This window comes from Fringilla coelebs (genome assembly GCF_963513975.1).
Source record: "Fringilla coelebs genome assembly, chromosome: 6".
In the NCBI taxonomy this organism is placed as follows: Eukaryota; Metazoa; Chordata; class Aves; order Passeriformes; family Fringillidae; genus Fringilla; species Fringilla coelebs.
The window spans coordinates 58,982,956-59,008,495 of NC_140034.1; the positions used below are offsets into that span (position 1 = coordinate 58,982,956).

Genomic DNA, 25,540 nt, shown 5'->3' on the forward strand with positions numbered 1-25,540 from the left:
CTGTGAAATCAGCTGGGTTGTGTTTTTTGTTTGCTGTTTTCCTCTCTGCATCATTTCACAGTTGTGAAATTACTTTAATTCTACAATCAGGCCGGTTGGCCTAGAGCCTAAAGGCTCATAAAAATCTTTAACAGGCATCTGTGGTAAAACTTTGACTTCATTTAGCTTCTGAACACTTCTTTCCCATTTCTATGTTCCCTGCAGGAAAACACTAATGCCCCAACCCATCAGAGAAACCCTAAATTTCACTGGAGTTCCCTTCCACAACCAGGTTGGTGTGGCAGCTCAGGGCATTGAGGGCTGACTCCTGTCCCCGCTGGACAAACAGTTCCTCAGCGTGGTGGAGCAGATCTTTTTACAGGATTTTTCACTTTAACAGGATTCTCTCTGCCCAGCCATTAGCAAAATATTGCCACTCACTCAAAATTGCTCAGCTCCTGTGTAAGCAGCAAAATAAACACTTAGATTTTTCTATTTTACTTTTTTCCCCAAAATTTCCAGTGCAAGTCACAGCATATTTGTGAACTGTGATCCCTTAAAATACCTAACACCTCCTTTGATGTCCATATTCCAAAGCACAACACACAAGAGAAAACCTAAATCTACCTCTGAGTCTCTCCCTTACCCTGCTAAACAGTGCCTGGAGTCGCTTTCCACTCCCAAACCTTATCCCATATGCTGTTCCTTTAAAACAGGGGGAATAAAAAGGATTTCATGCTTGGCACAAATGCATGCTGAGAGCAAGATGTGGGATGAAAGGCTTGTGGAGCCAGAAGGGAGAGTTCAGGCAGCCTGTGAGGGCACTGCCAGCCTTTGAGATGCAGAAGAGGCACTGCAGACCATTCCACATCCAGCACTATTAGGAGAAATATAATTGAGGTTTGCTTTGATGCAAATAACATTTGTTTTTTCCTTACAGTTCTTTCATTAAAAATCAGTATTTCCAACCCCTGGCTAAGAGATGTGTCTTTTTAGACCTTCCCCCCCGCCCCCCCCCCCCCCCCCCCCCCCCACTTAAATGTAGAAATGCTTTAAATATCATGGTAGCATGGTGAAAGTAAATATTAGGAGACTTTGTAGGTGGCATGCAAGAAAAAATTATTTTCAGAGACATGCCTTTGAGGGTTTCTAACCTGCTTTAAAAGGGGTAGCAGTGAGAGGACAGAGAAAGATGCTGGGTCTGTACTGCTTTTCCCTTGGAGACACATCCAAAATCAGTTTGATAAGTTACCTTTCCTTTTGTTGACCTAGTTTTGCAGGTATTTGAGAATGAAGGCATTTGGAATATGGTCGAAATGTGTAATTTTACAAGATGATTACAGAAAGACAGTGTTTTCTGGTATATAGTGTGGGATTTATATTGCCAAATTTCAATCTAAATGTAGGTGGTAAGTCTGAAATAATCATGTAAATCCTGTAGGCTCTTTCTCTGGGCAGGAGACAGAGTGTGACTCATCCCATGTGTTTTAATGTGCTTTTAACTTTCACTGCTGTTTGTGGAGGAGTTCCTCTGGGTAAACCAGATACCTTTTGTTTGGAGGGCCAAAGTTCCACCACTGGACCCCATTTTTTTTTCAAAATGCCAGTGTCTTGATAGTGGTCAGCCTTCCCCACATTTTTTATTTATTATTCCTCTGATTTTATCTTTATTCCCATGCATTGCTCTGAAGCATCGTCATGCTAATCAGAAATGAAAAAAAATCACAACTAAATAATAAAAAAAAAACAATTGGAAAACAAACCCCTCACCTGTGATGTTGTGGAGCATCTAGTGGAATATCATTCCTCTAAGTGTATTTGGAAAAAATTATGGCCTCTAATCTATAGATAGCAGTGCAAAGGATTTAGGAAGAAAATTTTGTCCTTCATGTCATTTCTTGGGTGCCCTGAGTTTCATGCACATAATTATTCCTCCTTCACATGTATTGGCAATGAAATTCAGAATTACTGCAGGCAAGCTGCTTAATTTTGTGATTTTTGTGGGTGGGCCTGGTGTTCCTCTGGAGCAGTCTGTCTTTTCAGAACTGTTTGAGGCCCTTGTTGCTGTTTTGGAAAGTTACAGAATTTGGGGTTTTTTGTGGAAAATTTTCTTCTCATCTTTTGAAGGCTGAAAGGTAGAGGTTGAAATATGGATTGCTCACAGGTGGCTTCACTGCAGTACACACTGCTCTGAGGCTTTTTTCTGAATCTTTGAAATACTTTTTTCCTTGAGAAAGTGAAAATACTCAGGTCCTTTCCCCAACTTCCAAAGCAGTTGTTGAGTCTCACATAATCACAACAGATCTGCTTTGCCAGCAGGTTACAAATGTCACAGAGACAGTGTTTAATAAGTTTTATTTTAATTAGACTTCATTTTGTCTCTGAGCTAATTTTCAGGTTTTCTTCCACATTCAAAAATCACCAAAGCACTGTAAATTCCCAAATAAATGCAATTATTGTCGATGCCACAAAAAGCTAGCTTCCAGTTGACTGGCACACAGAGCAAGTATTTAATTTCTGATTTTGTTTTGTTTTTCAATTTGACTGAGATCTACTGATGTTTCAAAAAAATATTTATTTTTCTCTGTTACAGGCTTATAGATTTTCTCAGCTTCCTGAGATGGTAATGGGTTCTCCTCCTCCTCCTGTCCCTCCCAGGACGGGTCCTGTGGCTGTTGCCTCTCTCAGGAGGTATTTATCTGTTATTTTATTTTAGGCATGGTCTCTAAAACCCACTGTCATCATAAGAACTGGGGCAAACCCTGAAGGGGCACTTAAAAAGATGCATTCATGAAATTAGAAACATGTTCGTTTTAACACTAAATGAAAGAACAATGAGTTTTCTGTTAGCCAGTCTGTGTCAACAAAATTAAGAACTGCAGGCTGTTGTTTGTTTTAAAGCATCCTTTGCCTCAGCTCTCATAACGGTGTGCTGGATTGAGGCAGGTAATTCCCACCATCATTCTCCTGCTTTCCTGGACTTGCAACATTTCCAAGGACCTTAGCACTTCCCAAGTACGGTAATGTTATTTACCACAGTGGTCTCCTACTGTATGATACACTGTCCTGACTGTCTATAGACTGTGTTGGTGAATTAATTATGGTAAAGCTCTGGTGAATTTATGGTAAAGCTCTGGTTTTAGTGTTGTATTTCACAGGCATTTGTTTGAAGCAGCAAGCAGAGGCCCTATGCAATGCTTTGGTAAAAAGAGCAACCAGGCTAAAAAGGTTGTTTGCAAACTTCTCCAGACTTCTCCAAACTTCTGCTGTGCAGTTGTTCTCCAGGCTTCTGTCATGCCAGAGCAAAGCTGGGCAGACTGCTCCTCGCTGGCTTGTCCTGCTGTAGCTGATAGGCGTGTATGTGGCTACAAATCACATCTGTAGGTCAGAATGACAAAAAATTTGTATTTTTTTTTTCTTTCTTAATGCACAGGTCTACATCAGATATTGGCAGCAAAGTGAGAATACCTGAGTCCAGTGGAGCAGATCAGGCCCAGCACCATGATCAGACAGCATTTGCACCAGGTTCAAGAGCTCCCATGTCTGTCGGTCCACTCGATCAATCGGCTTTTCACTCAGGTGACAAAACTGGGCAGATTCAACTTTGAGAGCCTTATAAGTTATTTTGGATAGAAATGAAAGTATGGGATATAGCAAATAAGGATGATTATTTGGAGAATGACTGTATTAGATGGGGTTTTTCCTGGTGCAGCTGAAGGAGCCCTCCAGAGGATGGCCTGTGCAGCACTAGCTGCTTCCTAAAATGCTCATCCTGCAGCAGCACCAGGAAATGGCCTTTTCTGAAGGTAAGATGCAGCAGCAATGTCCCAGATGTTCTGTGTTCAAGAACTCTGAATTGATAAAACCCAGTAAAGCTGTTCATCTGTACAGCAAAATGCAGTAGAATTTTTAGGGAGGATATAGAAGGTGCTGGTAGCAAAATAAGTTGCAGTATTGGGACAGCTCTGTGACTTGTTTGTGTTGCACTTTATACCAAGCAAGCAAAGTGGGAGAGACAGGCAATGAGGGAGAAATGAGTTAGATCCTCAGTCAGGAATACTGATCCAAGTGCTTGAAAACTTTTTAAGGCTCCTTATTTCCTCTTGAGAAACTTTACCCCTGCTCTTGTCACAGCAGCGGGCTTCTGAGGAAGGCAGATTGAAGGTACATGGCCCCTTCCCTTCAAAACACAAGGCAGTGGTGCTGTTGCACAGTCAAAGGTAATCTGTTGGCTCTTCACCCTTCCTGTTCTGGAGAATATAGTTTCTGCCCAGAACTTGTTTTGGGTCTAAAAGTCACAGTTTTAAAGCTCTAGTCAGTTCCTGGTCCTTTTGATACAAGTTGTATTTATAAATTAAATGATTTAATAATGAGATGAAGCTGATATACTGTTTTGATGATGTCTGGACAATATTTAGCTGGAAAAAATATTTCAAATGGCTTTTTATTGTTTTCTTGAAGAGTTATGGAAAAGAGCTTCCAATATTCAAAAGAATTTGCCATTAGTTCAAACCTTTGAAATTAGTAGTTTGTTAGATACTGCTCTGTTAATCTCCCAGAAAACAATCTTTCTTAGCTTCCTCAGAAGTAATAGAGAGTTATCTGCATTGTCTTTGACATCACTGGCTGAGACTCATAATGTGGCTAAGCAATTGAGTTGTCAATTAATTAAATACAGTAGGTTTGTAGGATCCATTTTGCTCTCACTTATTGTCATACCTTCTGCACATGGTGCAGTACCTGAAAGGAGCAGATGCTCACCCTCCCATTTCAAAACATTTCAAGCTATGAAATTTGCCACACTACCTAGACCTCTTCTTTATGTGTGCAGTAATGGGATCTCTGGGATACACTTTTTGATTGGATCCAGTGATGGGGAGATTTTATTACTGTGTGTTGCTGAAAGGCGGCTGCGGTTCAGAAAAGACAAAATGACCTTCCTGTACATTGTGGAGTTTGCCAGAATAATTCTGGGAGTAGTTGAAGCAAACTTTCATATATCTCAGGTGTTACAAAAGGCTGCAATACAGGCAAGGAAAGCAAGGACAATTGTGAGAAATGTGCAATTGTAATACAAGGTTTCTAATGTTCTGCTATGAAAATAAGTTTTTATAGCCTCAATATATGAAGAAATATTGCTGCAGGTGCTGATTTGGAATGTTAATGTCTAATCTCACTCTCATGCAGGCTAGCATCAGCTCTAAGATAAGGACGTTGCAATAATAATTTAGGATAAGGTATAATATCAGCCAATTGAATATTCATTTTGAGTAGTAGCTCCTTTTGCTGTGGTTAAATAAAAAGAGTGTTTTGGTGTAGAAGCCATGTGCCATGTACAGAAATAGCACTTTCTTCTCTGTGCATGTATGAAGAATGCTCATTTTCAGCCTTGCTAACTCATTTAAAATAGCAACCCTTGTGCTGTTCACGACCTGGAAGGACAAATGATTGACCACACCTCTTCTCTTAGCCCACCCTCTTCCAAACCATGGGGCTGGAGGAATTGGGATGGAGATGGTGTGTTTCTGCTCTGGAGAAAAATGTGCTACAAACCATATTTTATTCCTCTTCCTTTACCCCTGATTGTATCCATAGCAATTCTGGCCTGGGACTGCATGGCAGGTCATTAAGAAACTGTAAATATCTGGGTTTATGGAGGCTGCTTTGGGGATGGTTGTCACTGGTGGAGTCTTTCTATCTCTGTGCACCTGCCCATGCAATGTATCAGCACCTGTCAGAGTAGGCAGCAGAACCCTCTTGTAGATTGTTCAGGAACAAAAAATGTACCAGGGCTGTTAATGAGATTCTGGGGGATGGATATTTGAAGAAGCCAGTAATTGATGCTAATTCAATTATACTCCATATGAATTTCATGGGCCTTCCCATGTCTTTGTGATTTTGTCAGCATAGCAGTATCATAGCTACTGAGAGCAATTAGTAGCAATATTCAAATGATGTGCAGTTGGAAGGGGGAGAAATTTTATTTTCTCTGCATTAATTCTACTACAGAGAATCTGCCCAGCTGTGTAATGCTACTGTGCTTCCATTCCTCAGTGAAAATGCTGGAGTTATACTTTGTTGCGTTTTTAAAGGGTTTACTGCCCTTCTGCTTTCATGTAAGTGATGTTATTTTTGCCATCTGAAAAGTAGATATGTGTCCATGTAATATAACTGAATAAACTGAAAATCTAATAACTGATGAAGAGGATATGCAGTGGTCCCATCTGGGATTTAGGGATGAGGATTTCATGCCCTCAGTGTGATGTTGGTGATTCACTGCTGGAGTCTGTCTTTACATGTAAATAGACACTAGAGGAAGGAAGACTTAACTGGGCAAGGAAGTTGTTTGTAGTCTATTTTTAACTAGGCAAATTCATGGAGTTATGATGGCAAAGGGAATATATCAAGGATATCTCAAGGGAAATATGCACATTAGGATGCTGGTCTTCCAGACAGCCCAGTGGATAATCTCTGTACTAAATTTTTCTCTGCATCTCTGTGGGCAACAGGAATCAACCTTCCCTGAAAGCAGATGTGACCCTACCCAGAGATATGGCTGAAACTCTGGCTCCTTCCACACAAATTGGAATGTGAGGATTTTAGTGGGATTTTAATCCAGGAGGCTTCCTGGATATTCCTATGCATGCATCTTAATCAAGAGGGGATGAGCCAAATGTGGAATCAAGACATATTTATTTGAGTTATAGCTGTGTAATTTATGGCAGCCATAGACTGTTCTTGGGAAAGGAACTGAGCAGGTAGAACCTTGGTATTTTTTACAGAAGCATTGAAGTTTTATGATGGAATTGTTGAGAGTACAGCCTGTTAAACATATCAGTCACTCATTTTTGTAGGTTTTTTACCTGCAAATAATATTGATATAATAATACAATAATGCAAATAATATAGATATTAATCTTAATATTAATAATATAGATATTAAGAAAGATTGAGTAAACAGTGAAAAGAGAGAGGCATTACGTTGAAACCCACGGTAACAACAGCTGAAAATTGAATACAAGGAGGCAAACTTCAAAAAAAGCCCTTTCTCTAATGAGCCAAAGTTTTGACAAAGATCATTTGTTACAAGGAGCACATCCTAGGGACTCTTTACCTGAAGGCTGTACCTGGTTATGAGGACAACTGCAAATATTGCCTTCTCCAGTATGTCCCAGCACTATGAAGTTGCTCTAGTCAGATGGTAGGACAAAAAAACCCCCAAACCCAAAGCTCCAAACAAAAAATCTCAACAAACATGAAGTCCATATTTCATAAGCACTATCATCCAATTTACAACAGAAAATTTCAGCTATTAATGATGCCTACTCTTTTTTTCTTTGACAGGAAATACGGTACCAGCAGTGTTTGCCATTCCAGCAAACCGACCTGGCTTCACAGGCTACTTCATCCCAACTCCTCCCACTGCCTACAGGAACCAAGCCTGGATGCCCTATGCTGGAGAGAATGAGTTGCCAGGGCAGTGGGCAGACTCTGTAAGCATCCTTGCTTTTCTAACCACCTGTTTTTTCTATGTTCTGCACAGGTGGGATTTTCAGCAATTCTTCACTGGTCGACAAAAAAGCAGAAAAGGATAATTTTTCCTTGAATGGGAATAATCTCTAGCAGTGAAAAGCCACAAGAGATGGCTTAGACATAGATATTTCAGCTGTTCATAGCATGAACTGTGAGCAAGATCTTTATAGACGGTGGAATCATTCACTAGGTTAGGGCTTGGCATCTGTTTAAAGTTGGTGGGTTAGACACCATTTTTCTTTCCTGAGAAAGGGTAAATTTTTAGATAGACACATGTCAGGAGAAGGTGATGCTGCCTCTCAAGGCAGTCCTGAGCTGTTTGAAAGTTGGGGAAGCATCCTACCCTCCTGGAGGCTTCTCTCAAGACAGCCTGGCTCCCAGATCTTACCTCCCAGCACTGCTGCAGCCCTGCTGTGCAGTATTTCACATCCTCCCAAAGGCTGTAGTGACAGAACATAAATTAAATAATTAATTGCACGATCCCAGACTGGAACAGATGTAATTTTTAGCCCAAAGTAAACCTACATTTCAAATAATTGAAGTTGAAACATCCTAAAATGAATTGCAGTAGTTTATAACGTTTGAAACAATTTCTCAAATGTAGGGCTTTTTTTACACAAGAGAAAAAAAGATAAATTCTTCTGCTTGAGCTCACATCTGGTATCTGTGCAGAACCACTCTGGCTAAAAAACCTGGGAGACAGATTCAATTTCCTTGTGCAAATCATCAACAGAACATTTTAATGAATTGCAGTTGAAATCTAAGTTGGCTTTGAGCAGCTAAGCGGGAGACAACACACTCATATTCCCGGGGCAGACTTTTTTGTTGTTCACTCTTTATTACTGCTCCCAATGCCTGTGAGGAAAACAATTCAGTATGACTTTGAGGTGCAAGTCTGAATTTGAAGGCTGAACTGTCAGAAAAAAAAAAAAAACCTATTCATTTGTAAGCTGAGCACACCTGCTGATGTGCCCCTGACACCTGGAGGCTTGTGATGCTCTGGTATCAATTTCCTTCTCAGAGCTGCCTTTTAAAGCATGAAAAGCTTTATTTTCCTTTGTTGTTTTGATGTTTATTTTTTGTTTATTTATTTGTTTTATGTGTGTTTTTAACCCTTCTTGCACCTTAAATCCAGGAGACCCATTGGATCTTAGTAATGATTTTAAACTTTTTCTCTAAGAAGGAAAAAAGCCATGAAACAAATAAGGAAATTTTATTGGTCTCCCATTCATTCTCCCTTTTGTATCTCTACTCTTGATTGCAGTCCTGTGGAAAAAGAGTCAGGTATCACTTTCAAAAGTGGAGCCTGAAAACAAATGGGTCAAAACTGCAAACCAAGACTCCAGCCCCCAGCTCCTTCCTCTGGAAAGTGAAGAGTATAACCCTGTTGTGGGTTTCCTTGTCTTCAGGGAAAGAGGAATGGAGAGGGATGTAAAAAACTGTCTGAAAAATAACCATGGCAATATAGAATTCAAAGGAAACAAGTGTCCCTTTTCATTTACCCATGGCAGAGCTTTAACAATTCCTTGCTACTCAGATTTTCAATCTTCCAGTGGCTTTGCAGAAGGGGTAAAAGTGTAGAAACTACTGCAGTTTCTCCAGTGAATTTGCAAATCTGTCAAGAAATTGTCTTCATTTGAAAATCATTACTGGAGGAGCTAGTAATAGCATTAGCAGTACAGCACAGTCAGAAAGCCTGCATAAAAGTGAATAGCATAAAGATCTGAAGTAATACTCAGGGCTTGAATTTCTGGACATGCCTTGGCTTTTGAGCCTCTAGATTATAGTTTGATCACACTTCCAGGATTTTCTTAAAATTTTTGAGAACAAGAGCTTAATATCTATAAGATTCTTCATTTTCCACACATTTCTGCTAGCCTAGACTGTAAACAAGGGAGAAAATAGGAGATTTGACAAGGAACTATTTTATAAGCACAATTACTGTAAAATATTATTCTCTGAGACAAATGATAAGTATTGAAACACTAAGTTTTGTGGGAGAAGGCAACTGTATCCACAAAACTTATTTTCCTAACTGCTGGATAACGCTTAGTGAAAACAGTAACTTGGTGGCCTCTAGTGGTGTGATCACATGTTGTTCTAGTAAAATCGCCTTTTGAAGAGGCTGTTGTAAACTAAACAGAGGTGCCTACATCTAATGATCACTTTCATACCATACCTGCTTCCTACATTTGTCTCATCACACAATAGTGAACATGTCTGACATTCTCTTCAGCATTTGATGGATACCCAAGGCTGTGTAGAGGATGTATAAATCCCAGTGATCAAGCTTCAGGCATAAAGCCTTCTTCAAAATTAAGGCCTGTAGATTCCTATTTTATAGATTTTGGAAAGCATAAATACTGTTTTTCATTTGATGCAATAAAATCTTCTGAGTGCCAAAAAGGCTGGTATCACGGATTTGTGAAAGAAATTTAATCTCTCACCATGACTGAAGGGCCTATGTTATTGTTTTAGTTTTAGCTGACATGGGGCTGAAATATGTGTAGTTACATTATGAATCCCTCATGTAATTCTGTTAGACATGGCCAGAAATCCTGACACTTGTGAGCAGTCAAACATCACTTTGAGCCTTGAGTTTCCAAGCTGGCACGCCTGAGCTTATCCCTGGTGTCTGGATCTAGTGAGTTTCTGTTAGGACCAGTGAGGCCAGACAGTTGGCTGGCTTGGATTAGATAGAAATCAGAAAACTGCTTTTCTGTTATAGGTTTTTGATGTATTAAAATCATGCTGTTTGTTTAAAATCAAAGTGTTTGCTAAGCAGAGAGCACACTTCCAGAAAAACCTTTTCCCTTGGACTTTTGGAGGTGATGGTAAATGAGGACAAGCAGATGTTTGTGCCGCCATAGCTGGGATGTGCATAAATGGCACATGCCAGGACAGGCATTTGTAGGCAGAAGCTTGTGGCGTTCACATTCTCTGAACAGAGAGAGACATAATTCTCTCTCCCAGGATTCTTCCTGGAGAAGCACAGAGAGAAGAAGAGAAAACCATTCTTATCTATTTGCTGCTCCTGTTGTTTTTGCTCATGTGGAATGTGTTATGGAGTTTGTTTACTGAGAGCGAGTTCTTAATTGGATTCTGGTGATGGTTGTTTATGCTATTAGGTCCAAGTTGTGTCCTGACTGTCTGGAGACAGTAATGGGTTTTCCCTTGCTATCTCTTTGGTATAGTATAATGTAATATAATATAGTTTTAATAAAGCAATTGTTCAGCCTTCTGAATCATGGAGTCAGATGCCAATCATTCCCAGATGCTGGGGTTGCCCTGCATTCGATAGAAGCTGGGAATTAATTCTGAGATTTGCATTCCCTTCATTTGGTGCTCTGTCACATCCAGCAGCGCCCTGCGGAGGTTTGCGGTCCCTGGCGGGATCGATCGCTCCGTGTAATCCTGTGCAATTCCAATTCCCTGCAGGTGCCCCTGCCTGGCTACATTGAGGCTTACCCGAGGCCCCGCTACCAGCACAACTCCCCGTCCCGGCTGCCCCGGCAGTACAGCCAGCAGGGCAGCCTGCACCCCAGCCTGGAGCAGGCCCCGCTGGCCTCCGCCGCCGCCTCCCAGCAGAGCCTGGCCGACAACGACCCCTCCGACGCGCCGCTCACCAACATCTCCACGGCTGCCCTCGTCAAGGCAATAAGGGAAGAAGTGGCCAAGCTGGCCAAGAAGCAAACAGATATGTTTGAGTTCCAGGTCTAATATATCTTCTGTGCGCAGAGTTTGTGTCTTGCCACCTGGGACAGCCAAGAGAGCAGATCCTTTAGGCTACAAACTTTCTGTGAATTGTGCCAAAGCAATGGCATTTCAATCTGTCTGAAAAGTCAACACTATGAAATGACTTAAAGCAGAGCCACAGGGCTCTGAAGACATGAAATTCCGCTTTCCAGCTAAGGAAAAGCTGCCAGGAAACTGTTTAATACTGATGAGATCAACCATATGCAATTGTTTGTCACTTTGCTCTTGTATTATGACCCATCCTCACTAAAGATGCTGCTGAACGTGTCTGTGCCACAAGAAGTTTCATTTACAGGCCCAGAGGCAGAGCTGCTGAAAATAACTTCTGCATGCTGAAACTTTGATTAGAGAAGAAAAAACCTTCACAACAGGGTTTGCTGAAGGCCACGGCTGGCATAGCAGTGGCTGTGTTAATTGTTTGCTGTGGGACATTGTAAAAGGGATTTCAGCAATGCAGAGTCATTTCAGCCTTTTCATCCCAGAGACTGTATTCAAACCAAAAGAATTCAACATGATTAAGTAATACAAATAAAAGTCCTGTAAATAGCTCAGTCTCTTCATCCTATTAACAGTGCAAAGAAGTGAAAGAAGAGAGGACTGTGGAGAAGGTGAATTACTTTTCCATGATTGGGGGCTACCTTGTCATTCAGTGCCACTGCTGAATTATGGAGGAGATTTTTTTTTTCAGCGTGAAAGAATACAATGCATGAAGAGCCAGCAAAGGATATTGGTGCTAAAAGCTTCCCAGAGAAATGAAAAAAGGTTATTCCTGTTTGCTCTATAATCGGGCTTTTCACTCTGAATGCATGTGAAGCTGGTAAACCTGAGACTTTTAAATCCTTCCAACCTGGAAAAATGAATACACCTGCTTGGACAAGGAAACCTCTGTTCAACACAGTGCTTTTTTTCCTCTTTCTTTAACAATGCTGTCTACTAAAGTGATGCCAGAAAGTGCTCCCTGAAGCTGCAGTTGATTTTGATTGCGCTGGCACGGTGAATGCGCACCCAGGAAGTTCTGAATGTAGAGGACCTAATTACTATATTAACATGTAAATAAGTTAACAGCTACATGGATTAACAAAAATATGAATGTTCTGTGAAAAAGAGAGCATTGCCAGAAATTATGTTGACTTTATATTGTGCAAGATAAAGGTCACTGATTGTTACACTGCGTTGTGGTAGGAATCCAATCCCAAAAGAAAATCAAACCACTTGGGATGGGACGGTAGTTAATATTTTGCAGTTGTACAAACTAGTTGGAGATCATGAACAGTTGTTTTCAGTTCCTTCAGCAATTAGCTTCAGGAACTGAAGTTGTTGCAAAATTTGTTGTGTTGGGCGTGTTTGATGTCAGCTGGAGTTAAAGGTAATGTCCTTCATTTCAGTGGGTTATTTAGTTATCTTCAATCACTATTTTGTCTGATCATTTCATTTCCCTGAGTTTCTTTGGTCTTAACTGATGTGAGAAAGGGAACTTGGTTTAGCTTTTTGGCCATCAGTAAATTGAGAGAAGGAGAGAGAAGACTAGAATAGGGGATAAAAGAAGAAATTGATGAAGCACAAACTTTTAAAGCAGAGCTATTTTTCCCCCTAATTATTATATTATAAACCCTGAGACTGTGATGCGTAATTATCCTGGAATATACAGACATCCTCTGCTCCAATACCTTGAATATTGCAGAATTGTTTGGAATGCTAGCTAATCTTTCAATACATGTGAAATTTCATTTTTATTATTTAAAATCAGATATAAATAAAATGTATTTTTGTAATTTCTATGTATATATGTGCTGTATATTTATATAAGTGACTAGTCTGCTAGTCAGAAAATTTCCATAAGCTAAGTTGTAAAAGAAAAAAAAGAAAAAAAGGATAAACCCCTGATAATTTTACTGATCAGTATAAACATGTCTGGAGTACACAATTATACAATTGGGTGACTTGGATACTAAACAACCAAAGAAACTCAATTTTTCATATAAATACAAGTCTAGTAAAGGCTGACTGCTGTCTCAGTTACCTGTCAGCCAGGTAATACCGATATTATCAGTGTAATACAACACAGCCAAATTGGGTTAAATGAATAGCTGGCTAAGAGCACCACACTTTAGAATAACAACTTAAAAAATACTGGGCCAAACTCAGTGTACCACAGAAAGACAGGTTCTGGTTGGCTTCTGTGGGAATTTCACTCACTGAGAGCAGGGTTTAGTTTCTCTAAAAAACTATATGTCTATAAAAGCAAATTTCACTAGATCCCTCAAACAGAATTGTTTATTTTTCAGTCACTTGGATCACTGTAACATGACTGCAGACATAATGGAAGAGCAGCTGATTTTATTTAGCCTAAGCTAGTTCACAGCTGGTTTGAGCTAACCTGGGAAGTGAAACCTATACCAGGTCGTGCCAGCCACATTCTGCATCAGCTTTATTATCTCAGTTTTTTAATGATTCTTCTGTGTAGCCCAGTGAAAATTTGCTAGTAAACGGGCCCTTCTTAGCAATGGGGGTGAAATGTGCTGTGCAATAAATTTCTCTGGCTTAGACTACAGTTTTGCAGAGTTCTCCTGAGGTTGAAATTGTGCAAGCAGTCAGGATCCCACAGATGAGCACGAGCACGCTGAAGCCACAGAGGTGGGAAGGGTCACAGGAAGGTCACAGGAAGCATTCCAGTTTTAAACAGAATCTTTTGGACACTTAACTCTGTTTGTAAGTCTGTTCCCATTCTTAAATTGTAGCAATTTAATAGTTCTGTTAAAAATGTGTGAGGGTAAAGTCTCATACATCTTACGCAATGAATCTTGTATCTTGCCATACTGGAAACTAAAAATTTTGGAAAATATAGAGATGTCCAGGGTTTGGATGTCTGTAGAAAATGGAAAACCCCCAAACAAAAGCATTTAAATAGCCTTCTAGAAAGATAAACCATTTCAGTATAGTTAAACAAAGTACTCTTCATACTTCTGATGAAGACCTGTTAGAGATTCAAAATATATTTTGTTTGGTATTATTATGGATGATGTGCAGTCTACTGAATATTTCCTGAACCATCACTCTGAAACCATTGTGGTGCACTTTATTCAGAAAACCATCTTACATTCTTCATTCATGATGCCTTTTTATCCTGTTTGTAATATGTTTCTGTAATTTTTTTTTTTTTTAAGTATCAAGTAAGATTATATCAAGACAGTTAGGACATTGCTGGGAAAGAAAAATCATGCTGTAATATTTATACTGTCTGAGCACAAAGCAATGATAAAGTGAAAATATAGTGTACAAATAATTTGTAATATAATAAACATTTTGTATGGCTACAAGTACAATATAGTTTTTCAATACTGATTTCAAAGAAGAAAGTATTTGTGTTTAGAGTTATAACCTTGTCCAGATATATCCATACCATTTTTACTGAGAAAAAAGTAGTAATTTAGCTTTTTCTACTCAATGCCCCAATTTTCTTTAAAGATATGTTAAATGTTTAAGTGAAAGTACTGTTTACTGTGTACACAAAATATTGATATTCTGACCGCTGTCTGTCTTCAGATTTGTAAATCATCAGTAGAAACAGTTGCAAATGAAACAACAAAAAAATTCCCTCTTGGTATGTGTGTCCTGACCACTTTCACTTGGAAAACCACTTGTGACATTTATTAGCATCAGTAGAACAGTAACTTTGAAAGGATAAAAGGGAACTTGTTGGCAGTCATTTCTTGACTTGTTGGCAGTCATTTCTTGATATATAATCTGTGTTGGAGAGAAGCTCCAGCGCTCAGTCTGGAAATATGAGTAATACTATGAGGAGAACATGATAGAAGTGCATGCAAGCCCTATATATAGAAATGAGGATATTATCTTAAACTGTGATAATTTCTTTTTCAGACTCTCTTTGAAAGAGACGCATAAGAAGTGTAAGGTAAAAAATGAGAGGCAGGTAGAAAATGCAACATTGGGTTGAGTGGTAGAATGATTTTCTTTAGGGGCTGATATGTACCAAGCTGACCACAGTTTCCATTACATTTCAAGATGTCTGACTGTTAAAGAATTAATCACATTTTCATGTATGTTTTTTTAGCCCTGCATTGCCAATATAAGAATTGACTGCCAGCTTCTAGGAGTCGGAGGGAACTTGAAAGCAGCAAATTTTCTGAGCTCACTGCATTTTGCTGCCCCTGTTCCTCCTGTGCACATCCCAGCAGTTCCAAACTGTGTCCAATCAGTTATTGTCCTGCTCTTCCATTTCTTACACATTAACTAATCCCAGTGGCTTCCCAGCCTTTACTGACATGAAATGGCAGAGGGAGAGGGCTCTTGCATGTCACTCATACCTACTAGAAAATGCAGCTTTCCCTTCATGGGTTAATTTTTAACTCCAAGAATGAGCAACAGATTTCTTTTTTGTTTATCAAAATAATTCAAATTTTTTTTTTCCTCATTTTTTAAGGAGAAGAATACTATTTGGGAATGCTTTTTTTTGAACTTTTGCCTTTCTCTCAGAAATAAATAATGCAAAACTCAACTTGTGGAAATGAGATTTATATATAGATGAGTAAAGAAATTGCATACTGACTTGCTCTTTAAAAATCTTTCAAGATGGCCAAGTCATAAAGGCAAAGCTGGTCAATACTGCAGAATCTCTCCTGAGAACAACTGCATTGCACAAAATGGTTTAGGTCCTGATTTTAAAAGTAGTTGAAATGCCCCCAAATCATATAATATTTCATGCTTTTAAAATCACCTTAAGACCATATTCTTATGAATATTTTTGTCATATTCATGTGTATCTATTTATCTGTGTGTCAAAAAATATTTTTTCAAAACTGGTTCTATTTGTCCATCAGTTTGTCCCCATCCATTTCAGGTTCCTTAAGGGGTACAGAAGCAGTAATGAAGAGATAAACCTCAGAGTTGTTCTGTTGTGAAGCTCATGGAAGATGGAAAATGGGCTTTAAATAATTAGGTGGTCAAATGTGTAGTTGATGTCTTGAAAATAATTACAAGTATCATGAAGAGGTGTTTCTAGGAATTTGATTTTCTTTTTTTTCTTTTTTTCTTTTTTTTTTTTTTGCATTTGCATTTGTTAAAAATAATTCTTGTTTTAGGAAGTCTGACTTCATGAATTTTTTACACTCGATTCATACCCAAGGAGTAAGTTGTTACTATATTGCATTCTGTAAATAATTTTGTAGCTTTAGAAACTCACATTTACCCACTGGGCAATAAAGGGTGCAAAGGACTGTAAATCACAAAGAAAGGTGATTCCGCTGAGTACAATATTTAGAGAGCAGGTGAATTTCTCTTCCAGAGTATTCTCTCTTCACTGGAGCCCAGAGCATTTCTGTGCTGTGTAAACAAGTCCAAACACCATAACCAACTGTGGCATCAGTTAAGGTCTTGTGTATCTGGCAAGGAGATCTGGATGCAAGTAAAATTGAAGTTTATGCTTTATCCCTGTCTTTATCTCACACTCTCCATGCTGCAATGAGGAAAAAACCTGAACACTTTATTTTACAACAAAGATATTTTAATATTCCCTTCTATGATAAATAGACAGGGAAGGCTTTTCCATTTCATCTTGCTGTTGACTTCTGCAAGCTGTATTCAATGTCATACTTGATAGAAAAAAAATGAGAGTGAAGCCAAGGGTTTTGGAAAATATGATAGAACCCATCTTGCTGAGGCTTAAATTTTGATGTAGGATTTAGCAACCCAACAGAAACAGCTCAGGCCTAACAAAAGGGCAGTTCTTTGGATTCATCAGAAAGCATGTTTGTCCAGCACAGATATTCCTATGCTTTTTGACTTTTTATTTTCATTTGATGTCTTCCCTGCCATCGCTGTGCATTCTGAATTTGCGTTTTACATGGTGTGCACAAAGAAGCGCACTCTTTACCACGCTGATAGCTGGTGTGGCAGAAGCAGTAACCAACACAGGACAGGATTTTTAAACAGCCATGGCATTGCATGGCTTCAGCCCACGGTGTGCTTTGTGTGTTCTCTAAGGCAAACCACAGCTGTAGGTAACATTTTCTGCTGCAATTACTGGCAAGACACCTGCTCCCTTCAAGGGGAACAGGGCTGAGCCAGTAACCCCCCAATAAATTAGCTGTCACAAGTGTCTTGAAACTGTGCCAGGAGAGGAAGGATGCTGTCTGGTTATGGGTGGCTGGAAATTGAGAGATGGAAGGTCAGTTTGCTCTTCTTCAGGATTTTGGATTGGTCCAAAATGTGACTGTGCCTCAGTGTCCTGTCTGTAGGGCAGGGTGAAGGAACTGCCTCTGCTCGCTGCTGTGCTGAAACTCAAACCTGGACTGCAGTGGCTGCTTTAAGAAGAAGCACCATTTATTACTTCATGGAGCTTTGGGAATTGTTCAGGACTATAAAGTATCAATTCCTATTGTAGCATTTCAATAAATGTGAATTTACAAGGTTAAAAAAAACACCTCTTGCAAATATTTCAGTATGTTCTAGGAAGCCTTTCCAATAACAACCTCTACACTTTTTTTTACAGAGATTTACAGAATTTATATCAATAAACCGTCTCACTTCCCAGGCAACAGATCTCACTTTCCAAGGAAATGAACTTTTCTTACGTCTTTGAATTATGGAAAGGACTAGCTCTGCATGATTACAAAAATCCATGTTATCTTTGGTGTTCACAGCTTGATTCAACTGAATTGTAATGGCTGTGTCTGTGAAACTTGCTCAAAATTTATGAGTGTTTCAGCTGTAAGTGGGAAAATTAACTTTCTGAAGCTGCAACATTGAGAGCAAATTTAAAGCCGAATCTAGGGATTAAATCAAGAGAATAAGAAATAATTAAAATTTTATACTATGCAATCAAAAGGAAAATCTCCAAGACCTGTTATTTAAAACTACATGCTGATGGTAGAATTTTACATATGAATGAAAAGGGGGGATTTAAAATGTTCTGGGTAATTACCAAATTCCTATGTTTTTACTCTGAGCCATAGGGTGATTCTAGAAATAAAGCTTATGAGTACATACAATAGTTCTTTTCATGTTAGTGGCTATAGCTTAGCTGAAGTTGTACGTGTGTTTTCATTGGCAATTTTGCACATGAAATAAAATATGTCTTAAAATCTGTTTTGCTACTTATTGGTTGTTCCTGCTGTGTCCTCCTCTTTAGATCCAGTTTTTGTGGTTTTTAATATAATTTACGCAGGCCTAAATTTCGTGTTGTCAGTCTGAAGCAGAAGGAAGAGGAAAATGCAGCTTTTGACAGGGCTGCTTTTGTATAATTTGTGATGCAAGAAATTTAGAATAAAAAGTTCCTTTACTACTACTTTGTAGTTTCAGAGGAAGAAAGAGGCAGGAAAGGATCTTCCAAAAATAGAGGATAAATGAAATTCCTAGTGTAAGTATCACTAATAAGGTTCTAGACAGATGGCCTAATTAAGATATAATTTTTTAAATGCATATATGTATTTATATATTTTATATTCATGCTGTGACTGTGAGTACTTAAACTGCCTCAAGGGGTCGTTCTGGCTTTTCTCAAGATACACCAAAATCCGAGCCTGTTTCACAAATGCTGACAAGTTTTCACAGATGAGGACAAGTTTCCCAGTTAGGTGCTTCTCAATTTCCCTACCTCCTGTTAAGATATTAGCTCTGATTTTTCAGGGCAGGTGAATCCAAAATGCAGCAGACACTGCTGAAAACAGAAAAATCATTTCACGATGGCTTACTGCTTTTGGATTTCCTTTCTAATTTGTCCCTGAACTAATTAAGGCAGCTTGACTTGAAGATTAATTTAAATTCTAATGATCCATGGTAATAAGGCTGAATATCTATTTGGAGAATTTTAATGTAGTAAACTCAAACACAGCAGTCTGAAATTTAATGGACCCAACCATTTGGTATAAAATAATTTAAAGTTGAAATGCATTCTGGTTTTTGAATGGCTTTGTATCTCATTTTGCCCACCATAAAGCAGTCAAGGCCATCTGAGGTTTCAGAAGTGGGACCTGAGGCTCTCCTTGGGGAGCAGCTGGGTGTCACTGCAGGTGCAGACTCAGGCTGGCTGGGAAGGTGTGACACTTGGCTTTCTGAGAGGCTTGCCTTGTTTAGGATTGGAAATGGGAGCAACCTACTGATGTTTTGAGATCTCTGCCTGTGAATCAAATTTGTAGCCTAAAATTTCTGTCTTGAATGCAGTGGGGATAGATTTGTTGAGTAGCAAGGCAGCTACATGAAAGAGATCTGAACTGTGCCTGCATCTGAATGCCAGGTTTATCCTCCCCTGAGCAATCTAAGAGAACAGAAACAATTAAAAAAAATGACACCTTCTTTGTGAATAAATGAAAATACAGTAAGAATGCTGTTCTATTTTGTCTAATACATGGCTTAATTTTTACAAAAGGAATGATAAACAGACCAGCTTTGAGATGAAACCATAAGCCCTCAGATGAGAGAAAACTACTAGATTTAGGAAGATCAGGTGGAAACAGAGCAGAAAAATAAAGGTAAGTAAAATGTTTAGGGGCAAATGGAAATCAGCCTATGTGCCATTATGTACCAATAGCCTTTTTTTTCCCAAAGGAAAGTTTTTGACCAAATTATCCTGATGGAGGAGTGCTGTGGATGACACGGGTCAAGGGTGACCCCATTTTGGTAAATGCCCTGATCCAGATGATTTTTTCAGGAGATGTGTGATCCCAGGTAGCTCCAACTGAGATTACACGTTAACTGATGTTATTCCTTGCGTTATCACCCAGTAATTAAACTCCAAGTGTTGTTTCAACATAAAGGCCCTATGAAAAACAGAACAACAGATGGAAAATATTTCAACTGTGTGCCATGGGAAGAAATTCTGTTTAAGCCAAGAAAACAAAGGAATAAAGAAAAAGTGAATAATGGCTGATGAGAGCTGGATGGAAAGTGAAAGACTTGGTAAAAGCTGAGAAGGAATTCTTAGGAAGCAGCAATTCCATGTAGTGGAAACCTCTGTTGGCCCTTGCAATAACCTTGGAAAATTTAGGGTGGTTTAGGAACTAAACTGATCTGGAGATTGGGAAAATGAAGATAAGTAACAGAGGAACTAACTTGATTTTAAAGCCCTCACTTGTCCACAAAGCCTCTGAAGGCCTCTGTGTTTTGGCCCTTTATATCCAATCCAATTTTTTTCCCTCGTATTTAGTTTGGGTACTAACACAGTTCTCATTTTCATAGTATTCAACAATTTCAGCTTAACCATTCACATTTTCACAGCAATTAACCATTTCTGCTTAAGCCTCAAAACCCTTTGAGAGACTTTTTATCCTCTTTCTGCAGAGGGAGAAGTGAAACACTGCAGCCCAGAGTTCTAAAGTGTTCTGATGCTCATTTGTAATCACATTAAAATGTGATTGCTGTAGTTTGATAATTGACAAATAGGAGTTATAGATTTTTTTTTTTAATATAAAATCTGTGTACAGTAGATCAAAATCTGTCTGGAAAGATTGAGGCAGTATAAGGATGAATGCTGCAATAAACAGTAAGAGGAAATTAAATTTTGATATTGTATTGTGTTAAAACATTTCACAGCTGAACAAATTGAACACAGTTTAAAAAAACAGAGGTTAAAATATTACTATTAAAAACAAAGCTCTTTGCCAAAATATTGCAGCTTCAGGGTCGGTAACTTTATTATTTCATGCTGCCACCTACTGCTTTGGAAATGGAATAGGAAAAGGTAATCAGTATTTTTTTCTCAGTCTGATGAGCCTATTTGCTGCTTTGTGGTGTTCTTAATGTATGGCATTATTTTTGAATGCTGAATGCTGTCCAGATTTTCAGTCTGCCATCCCTGTCTCTGTCCATTTTTACTTATGAAAGGACATGCCTTCTAAACATCAGGATGTTGTCACTTCAAAAGTTGTCACAGGCTTTAGCCTAAGCACAGTTATTCCTAAAATAATGGTAAAATATCAGTTAACTCTGAATGTCATGTGCCTGCTCTGTTAAAAACCAACTCAAGCCACAGCTTCTGTAATTTTATGGTAATAAAGGAATACCCTGTGGTTATAAAAAAGTTTTTCATGCTAATGTGAAAGTAGTTCTTTAAGCTGGTTTAGAGGCTTAGGACTTTTGGCCATATCTATTTACTCGAAATTGCACTTAGTATACTTAGAATTAAAGCAAAACAAAACCCAACCATCTTATATATTGCCATTTCTGTGTTTCCCAGCTGCAGATATGGACTGCTGGGAATCCTGACATAAACAGTGTTAATTTCTCAGTGTTTTTTGAAGAAAATATTATATACTTCCTGCATAAAATAATTGGATAAAGAGAAAAAGGTTCAAATACACAGTGGTGTTATCAGTAACTAGTACCAAACACATAATACACAAAAGAAGTCAACAATATGCTATATTTTTAGTAGAAGAACAGCATGTGGTGAGTAGAAACCCAATATTGAACACCCATTAAAACAGTCCACAGTGACAGTGGCAAAACATCCAGCTGAAATAATCCTCAGTGTGTTGGTGGACATTACTTCATGTTCTGCATTGCTTTCATGCTTTGTATCTTCTTTTCTTCCAGTGCCTTCAGGATTTTATCTAAACAGGAATGAAACACAATTTGTCATTAATGTTGTCATTAATAATTTACAATACTTTTAAGTAAATCAAACAATGTATTAAGCAAGCTAATAATCCTTACAATGCCTTGGCTAGCAAATACCTGAAAACTAGAGTTTCTCAAAATAGTAGGTATTAAAAATGGAAAGTGGTGTGTATTGCTATAATGAAGGGGAAAATATATACAAACTAGCAATTGGAATTTTTTTTGAGATCTTCCTTTGTATGCATATATCTGACGGGCATTTTCCCTGAGTTCTTGAAACCTTTGCACTCCTGAAAGTTTCCCGTGACCTTGGAGGAAAAGATGAGCACGAAATCCTTACAGTTGTTGGCCTCACACCTGAGCTCTCAGTACCACCATCGTCTGCTGAACTATTTTATTCCCTGCATTTTCTTCATGGCCAGCAGGTTGCAAAACTAAGATGCCAAGCTCAAAATTTAACAGGACCGTTTCTGTTCGGTTGGTGGTTTCTATTGGCGTGAGTTGTTTTGAGATTTTTTTGAGGGGGCGGGTGTGTTTTGGTTTGGGGATTTTTTTATGCCTCTAACTATCCGTGGCCTTTATTTTACATCAAAGCTGATGCACAATCGCAGGGTCTCATTGCTACTCGATGCATTTTGCATGTACCAACTCCTTCTCACTTGAGTTACGCCTGCGTTGGTTTGTTTGTTTGTTGTCATTTAACGACTTTGGGGGTTTTGTTCCTTTGTGCGGCACTGACTACACCCCACTCCTCTAACCCGTGCCCTCGGCGGGCGGTGACCGGGCCGGCTGACCCGGGACAGCCTTTTGTCCCCGCAGTGCCGCCGTGCTCCCGCACGCACCTGCGCTGCCCCGCAGTCTCCCCGGGCTGGCTCTACGGCGCTGCGGGGCGGAGATACCCCAAACCCGCCCCACACACATCCTGCTTTAGGGCTCACTGCCGGGGGGACCCGCGGCGGGGCTGCGCGGGGCGGTGCCGGTGCCGTGTGCCCGCAGCTCCGCCCGCACCGCCCCGCGCAGCCCCGCGGCGGGCCGCGCACGCACACTGCCTGGCGTCGAAGCCGTCGCCGATGAGCGCCGCCAGCTCCAGCTCCTTAAGGCGGATGCCCAGCTCGCACATCTCCTCCTGCAGCTGCAGCTGCGCCAGCTCCGGGGGCCGCCGCGCCGCGTCCCCGGCCCGCGGAGCTCCCGGCGGGCAGCAGAGGCGCGGCGGCTCCGGCACCACGGGAGCGGGCAGCGCGGCGTAGCGCGGCGGCCCGGCCGCGGCCGGCAGCGGCTGCCACGGCCAGCAGAGCGCGGCCAGCGGGGCCCAGGCGCCGCCGGCCGGCCGCGGCACCGGCTCGGTGCCGTGGAAGTGCGGGAAGTACAGCGGCGGCCACGACGGGCGCTGCACGGTCATGGCGCAGCCGAGGCGCCGCCGCTGCCGGCCGTTGTCCCCGCGGCGCCCGGCACCGCCCGGGGAGACCGGCGGTTGTCCCCGAGGCTCCCCGGGACAGCCTCGCCGTTGTCCCCGGGACAGCCCCGCGGTTGTCCCCGAGGTTCCCCGGGACAGCCCCGCGGTGTCCCCGAGGCTCCCCGGGACAGCCCCGCCGTTTTCCCCGGGACAGCCCCGCGGTGTCCCCGAGGCTCCCCGGCCGGGAGCCGCCCGGGCTGGGCTCCGCACGCTCCCCTCCGGTCGCAGGCTGCCCCGTTCCTGTCCCTCGCTTATTGCTTCTGTCCCCAGCGTCTTCCCAGTTTTCCAGTGGAAGGGCAGGAATGCAGCCGGGTTAGAGGAGTCACACGAAGTACGGGTGTAGTCACTGCCGCACGAAGGAACAAAACCCCCAAAGTCGCTAAGTGACAACAAACAAACCAACGCAGGCGTCAGTCGAGCGGGAGGGAGTTGGTATACATGCAAAATGCATCGAGTAGCAATGAGACCCTGCGGTTGTGCATCAGCTTTGATGTAAAATAAAGGCCACGGATAGCTAGAGGCATAAAAAAATCCCCAAACCAAAACACACCCGCCCCCACCCCGGAAACCTCAGTTCAGGGGTTTATTTCTGGGCCGGGAACGGGTGTTTGAAAGGATGCAGTAAACTCTGGAAGCAGCATTGGTTAAAGGAAGTGAGGAAGGCACTGTCCTTAAAGTCTTTAACTTTTTTGAGGACTTTCTTCAAGGCTGTATGTGAAATAAGCCAGATACTCACGACGGAAGGGTGTTGGTGATGAAATGAGGGGAAAATTCATCTTCAGGTGGTTGTGCATGCATGGCTGATGCTTTGCATGTCTGCTGTTGAGGATTCTGGGGGTTTTGGTGGGTGGGGATAGGTGTTCACTACTCCCCAGAATTTTCCATTTTGCTTGTTTTTATTTGAGGATGAGACCTGTCATTGATACTGGTTGGTAATTATTTCTTTAGCCTGACTTCTTTCCATTAAATATGACATCCCTCCTCCAGCCCTAGGCAACAAATGAGGGCACTGCTGATTGCTTTTGTGGAGCTCAGAGCAGGCCAAAAAGATCCTCTCAGGCTTCCAGCAGGAGGACTTTTGTGATGGATTTAAGCTGATTTGAGGTATTCTGGACAACCCTCGTAATAGATGTGCTGTACCAGTACTGTTGATAAAGTATTGGCGACTGCAGGGGCTGTGGAGGTTAGTCAGGATCAATAAATTCACTTAAAATGGGGTGAAAATCCCACTGCACTACTAATGCAGCCTTGAGCAGACTTCAACAGTGCACAGCCCCTAAGGGATTGCTGTGTAATCTGGAGTCAATTCCATTTTTCAAGCCTTCCCTTGTATAAACCAAAAAGATTTTCTAGAAGCAGAACTTCTGTGCACTTTTAAGCGCAGTGCTCTGAGCTGTGAGTCAAATGCTGATGTGAATGTTTTGGAACTTGTCAGATCTACAGGTGCTGGCCGTCACCAGAGTGACAGTCAGTGCCCTGAAAAGTGGTGGGGACAGAAAAGCAGTGGCAGGAGTCCCTCAGTATTTTGTTTTAAAGCACAGTGTTGTAGGGGGATGCAATATAAGAAAATAAAGGTAGTATAGAAAGTAATCTTGCCCCTTAAGGAGTTGCAGCTGAGCCAATTATCAAAGATTAGGAACAGGCCTGACTAACAGGCTGCAGCTGTAGCCAATACAAAGAGTGTTATAAAAGAGTGGCTTGGTTGTTTGAGGGGGAGCTGGGGTCAGTTGGCTCCTACAAGGAGAAGGCAGAGTCAGTGCTTGGAGGAGCTGCCTACGAGACACATCAAGGAGGTATGAAACTCTGGCACTAGGGAACCTTTGCAATGGAATAACAACACAGTGTCAAGGGTTAGAGTTCTAAGTTAGAGTTTATGCATGTTGTGTTATGTGCAATGTGCCTAAATAATTAAAATTCCTGTAGCAGTGCAATCCCAGTACAGGCTGCATAGTTTGTAAATGGAACACAGGTATTTGAAATAAACACTGATCAGAGCAGGTGTCTGATAACAAGATTCTCTCTGGGCATCCTGTTCCAGTGCTCAGTCACCTGAAACAGTAAGGAAGTTTTTCCTCATGCTCAGGGGCAGGATCACCTCCCTGATGTGCTGGCAATGTTTGGGGGGGGAGGGAGGGAAAATGCACCACAGGATGCCATTGACTGACATGGATGACACAAAGAGCAGAGTTTTAGACAAAAGTTGTCCATGTGTGTTTTTTGGGTGCAGTTGCCGATGCTGGAGCCAAC

At 40.9% G+C, this 25,540-nt stretch overlaps 1 protein-coding gene across 1 annotated transcript in view; it reads left to right on the forward strand.

Moving 5' to 3' along the window:
• The window catches only part of KIAA1549L (KIAA1549 like), a gene marked incomplete at both ends in the record, with an annotated part of 123,073 nt that extends 111,841 nt beyond the window's left edge, over nucleotides 1–11,232 (forward strand). Inside the window, 4 exons of the mRNA XM_084208754.1 lie at nucleotides 2,573–2,670; nucleotides 3,413–3,558; nucleotides 7,324–7,472; nucleotides 10,951–11,232. Coding sequence (XP_084064880.1) covers nucleotides 2,573–2,670; nucleotides 3,413–3,558; nucleotides 7,324–7,472; nucleotides 10,951–11,232 — 675 coding nt within the window. The remainder of the gene's footprint in view (nucleotides 1–2,572; nucleotides 2,671–3,412; nucleotides 3,559–7,323; nucleotides 7,473–10,950) is intronic.
• Nucleotides 11,233–25,540: the final 14,308 nt, after the last annotated feature.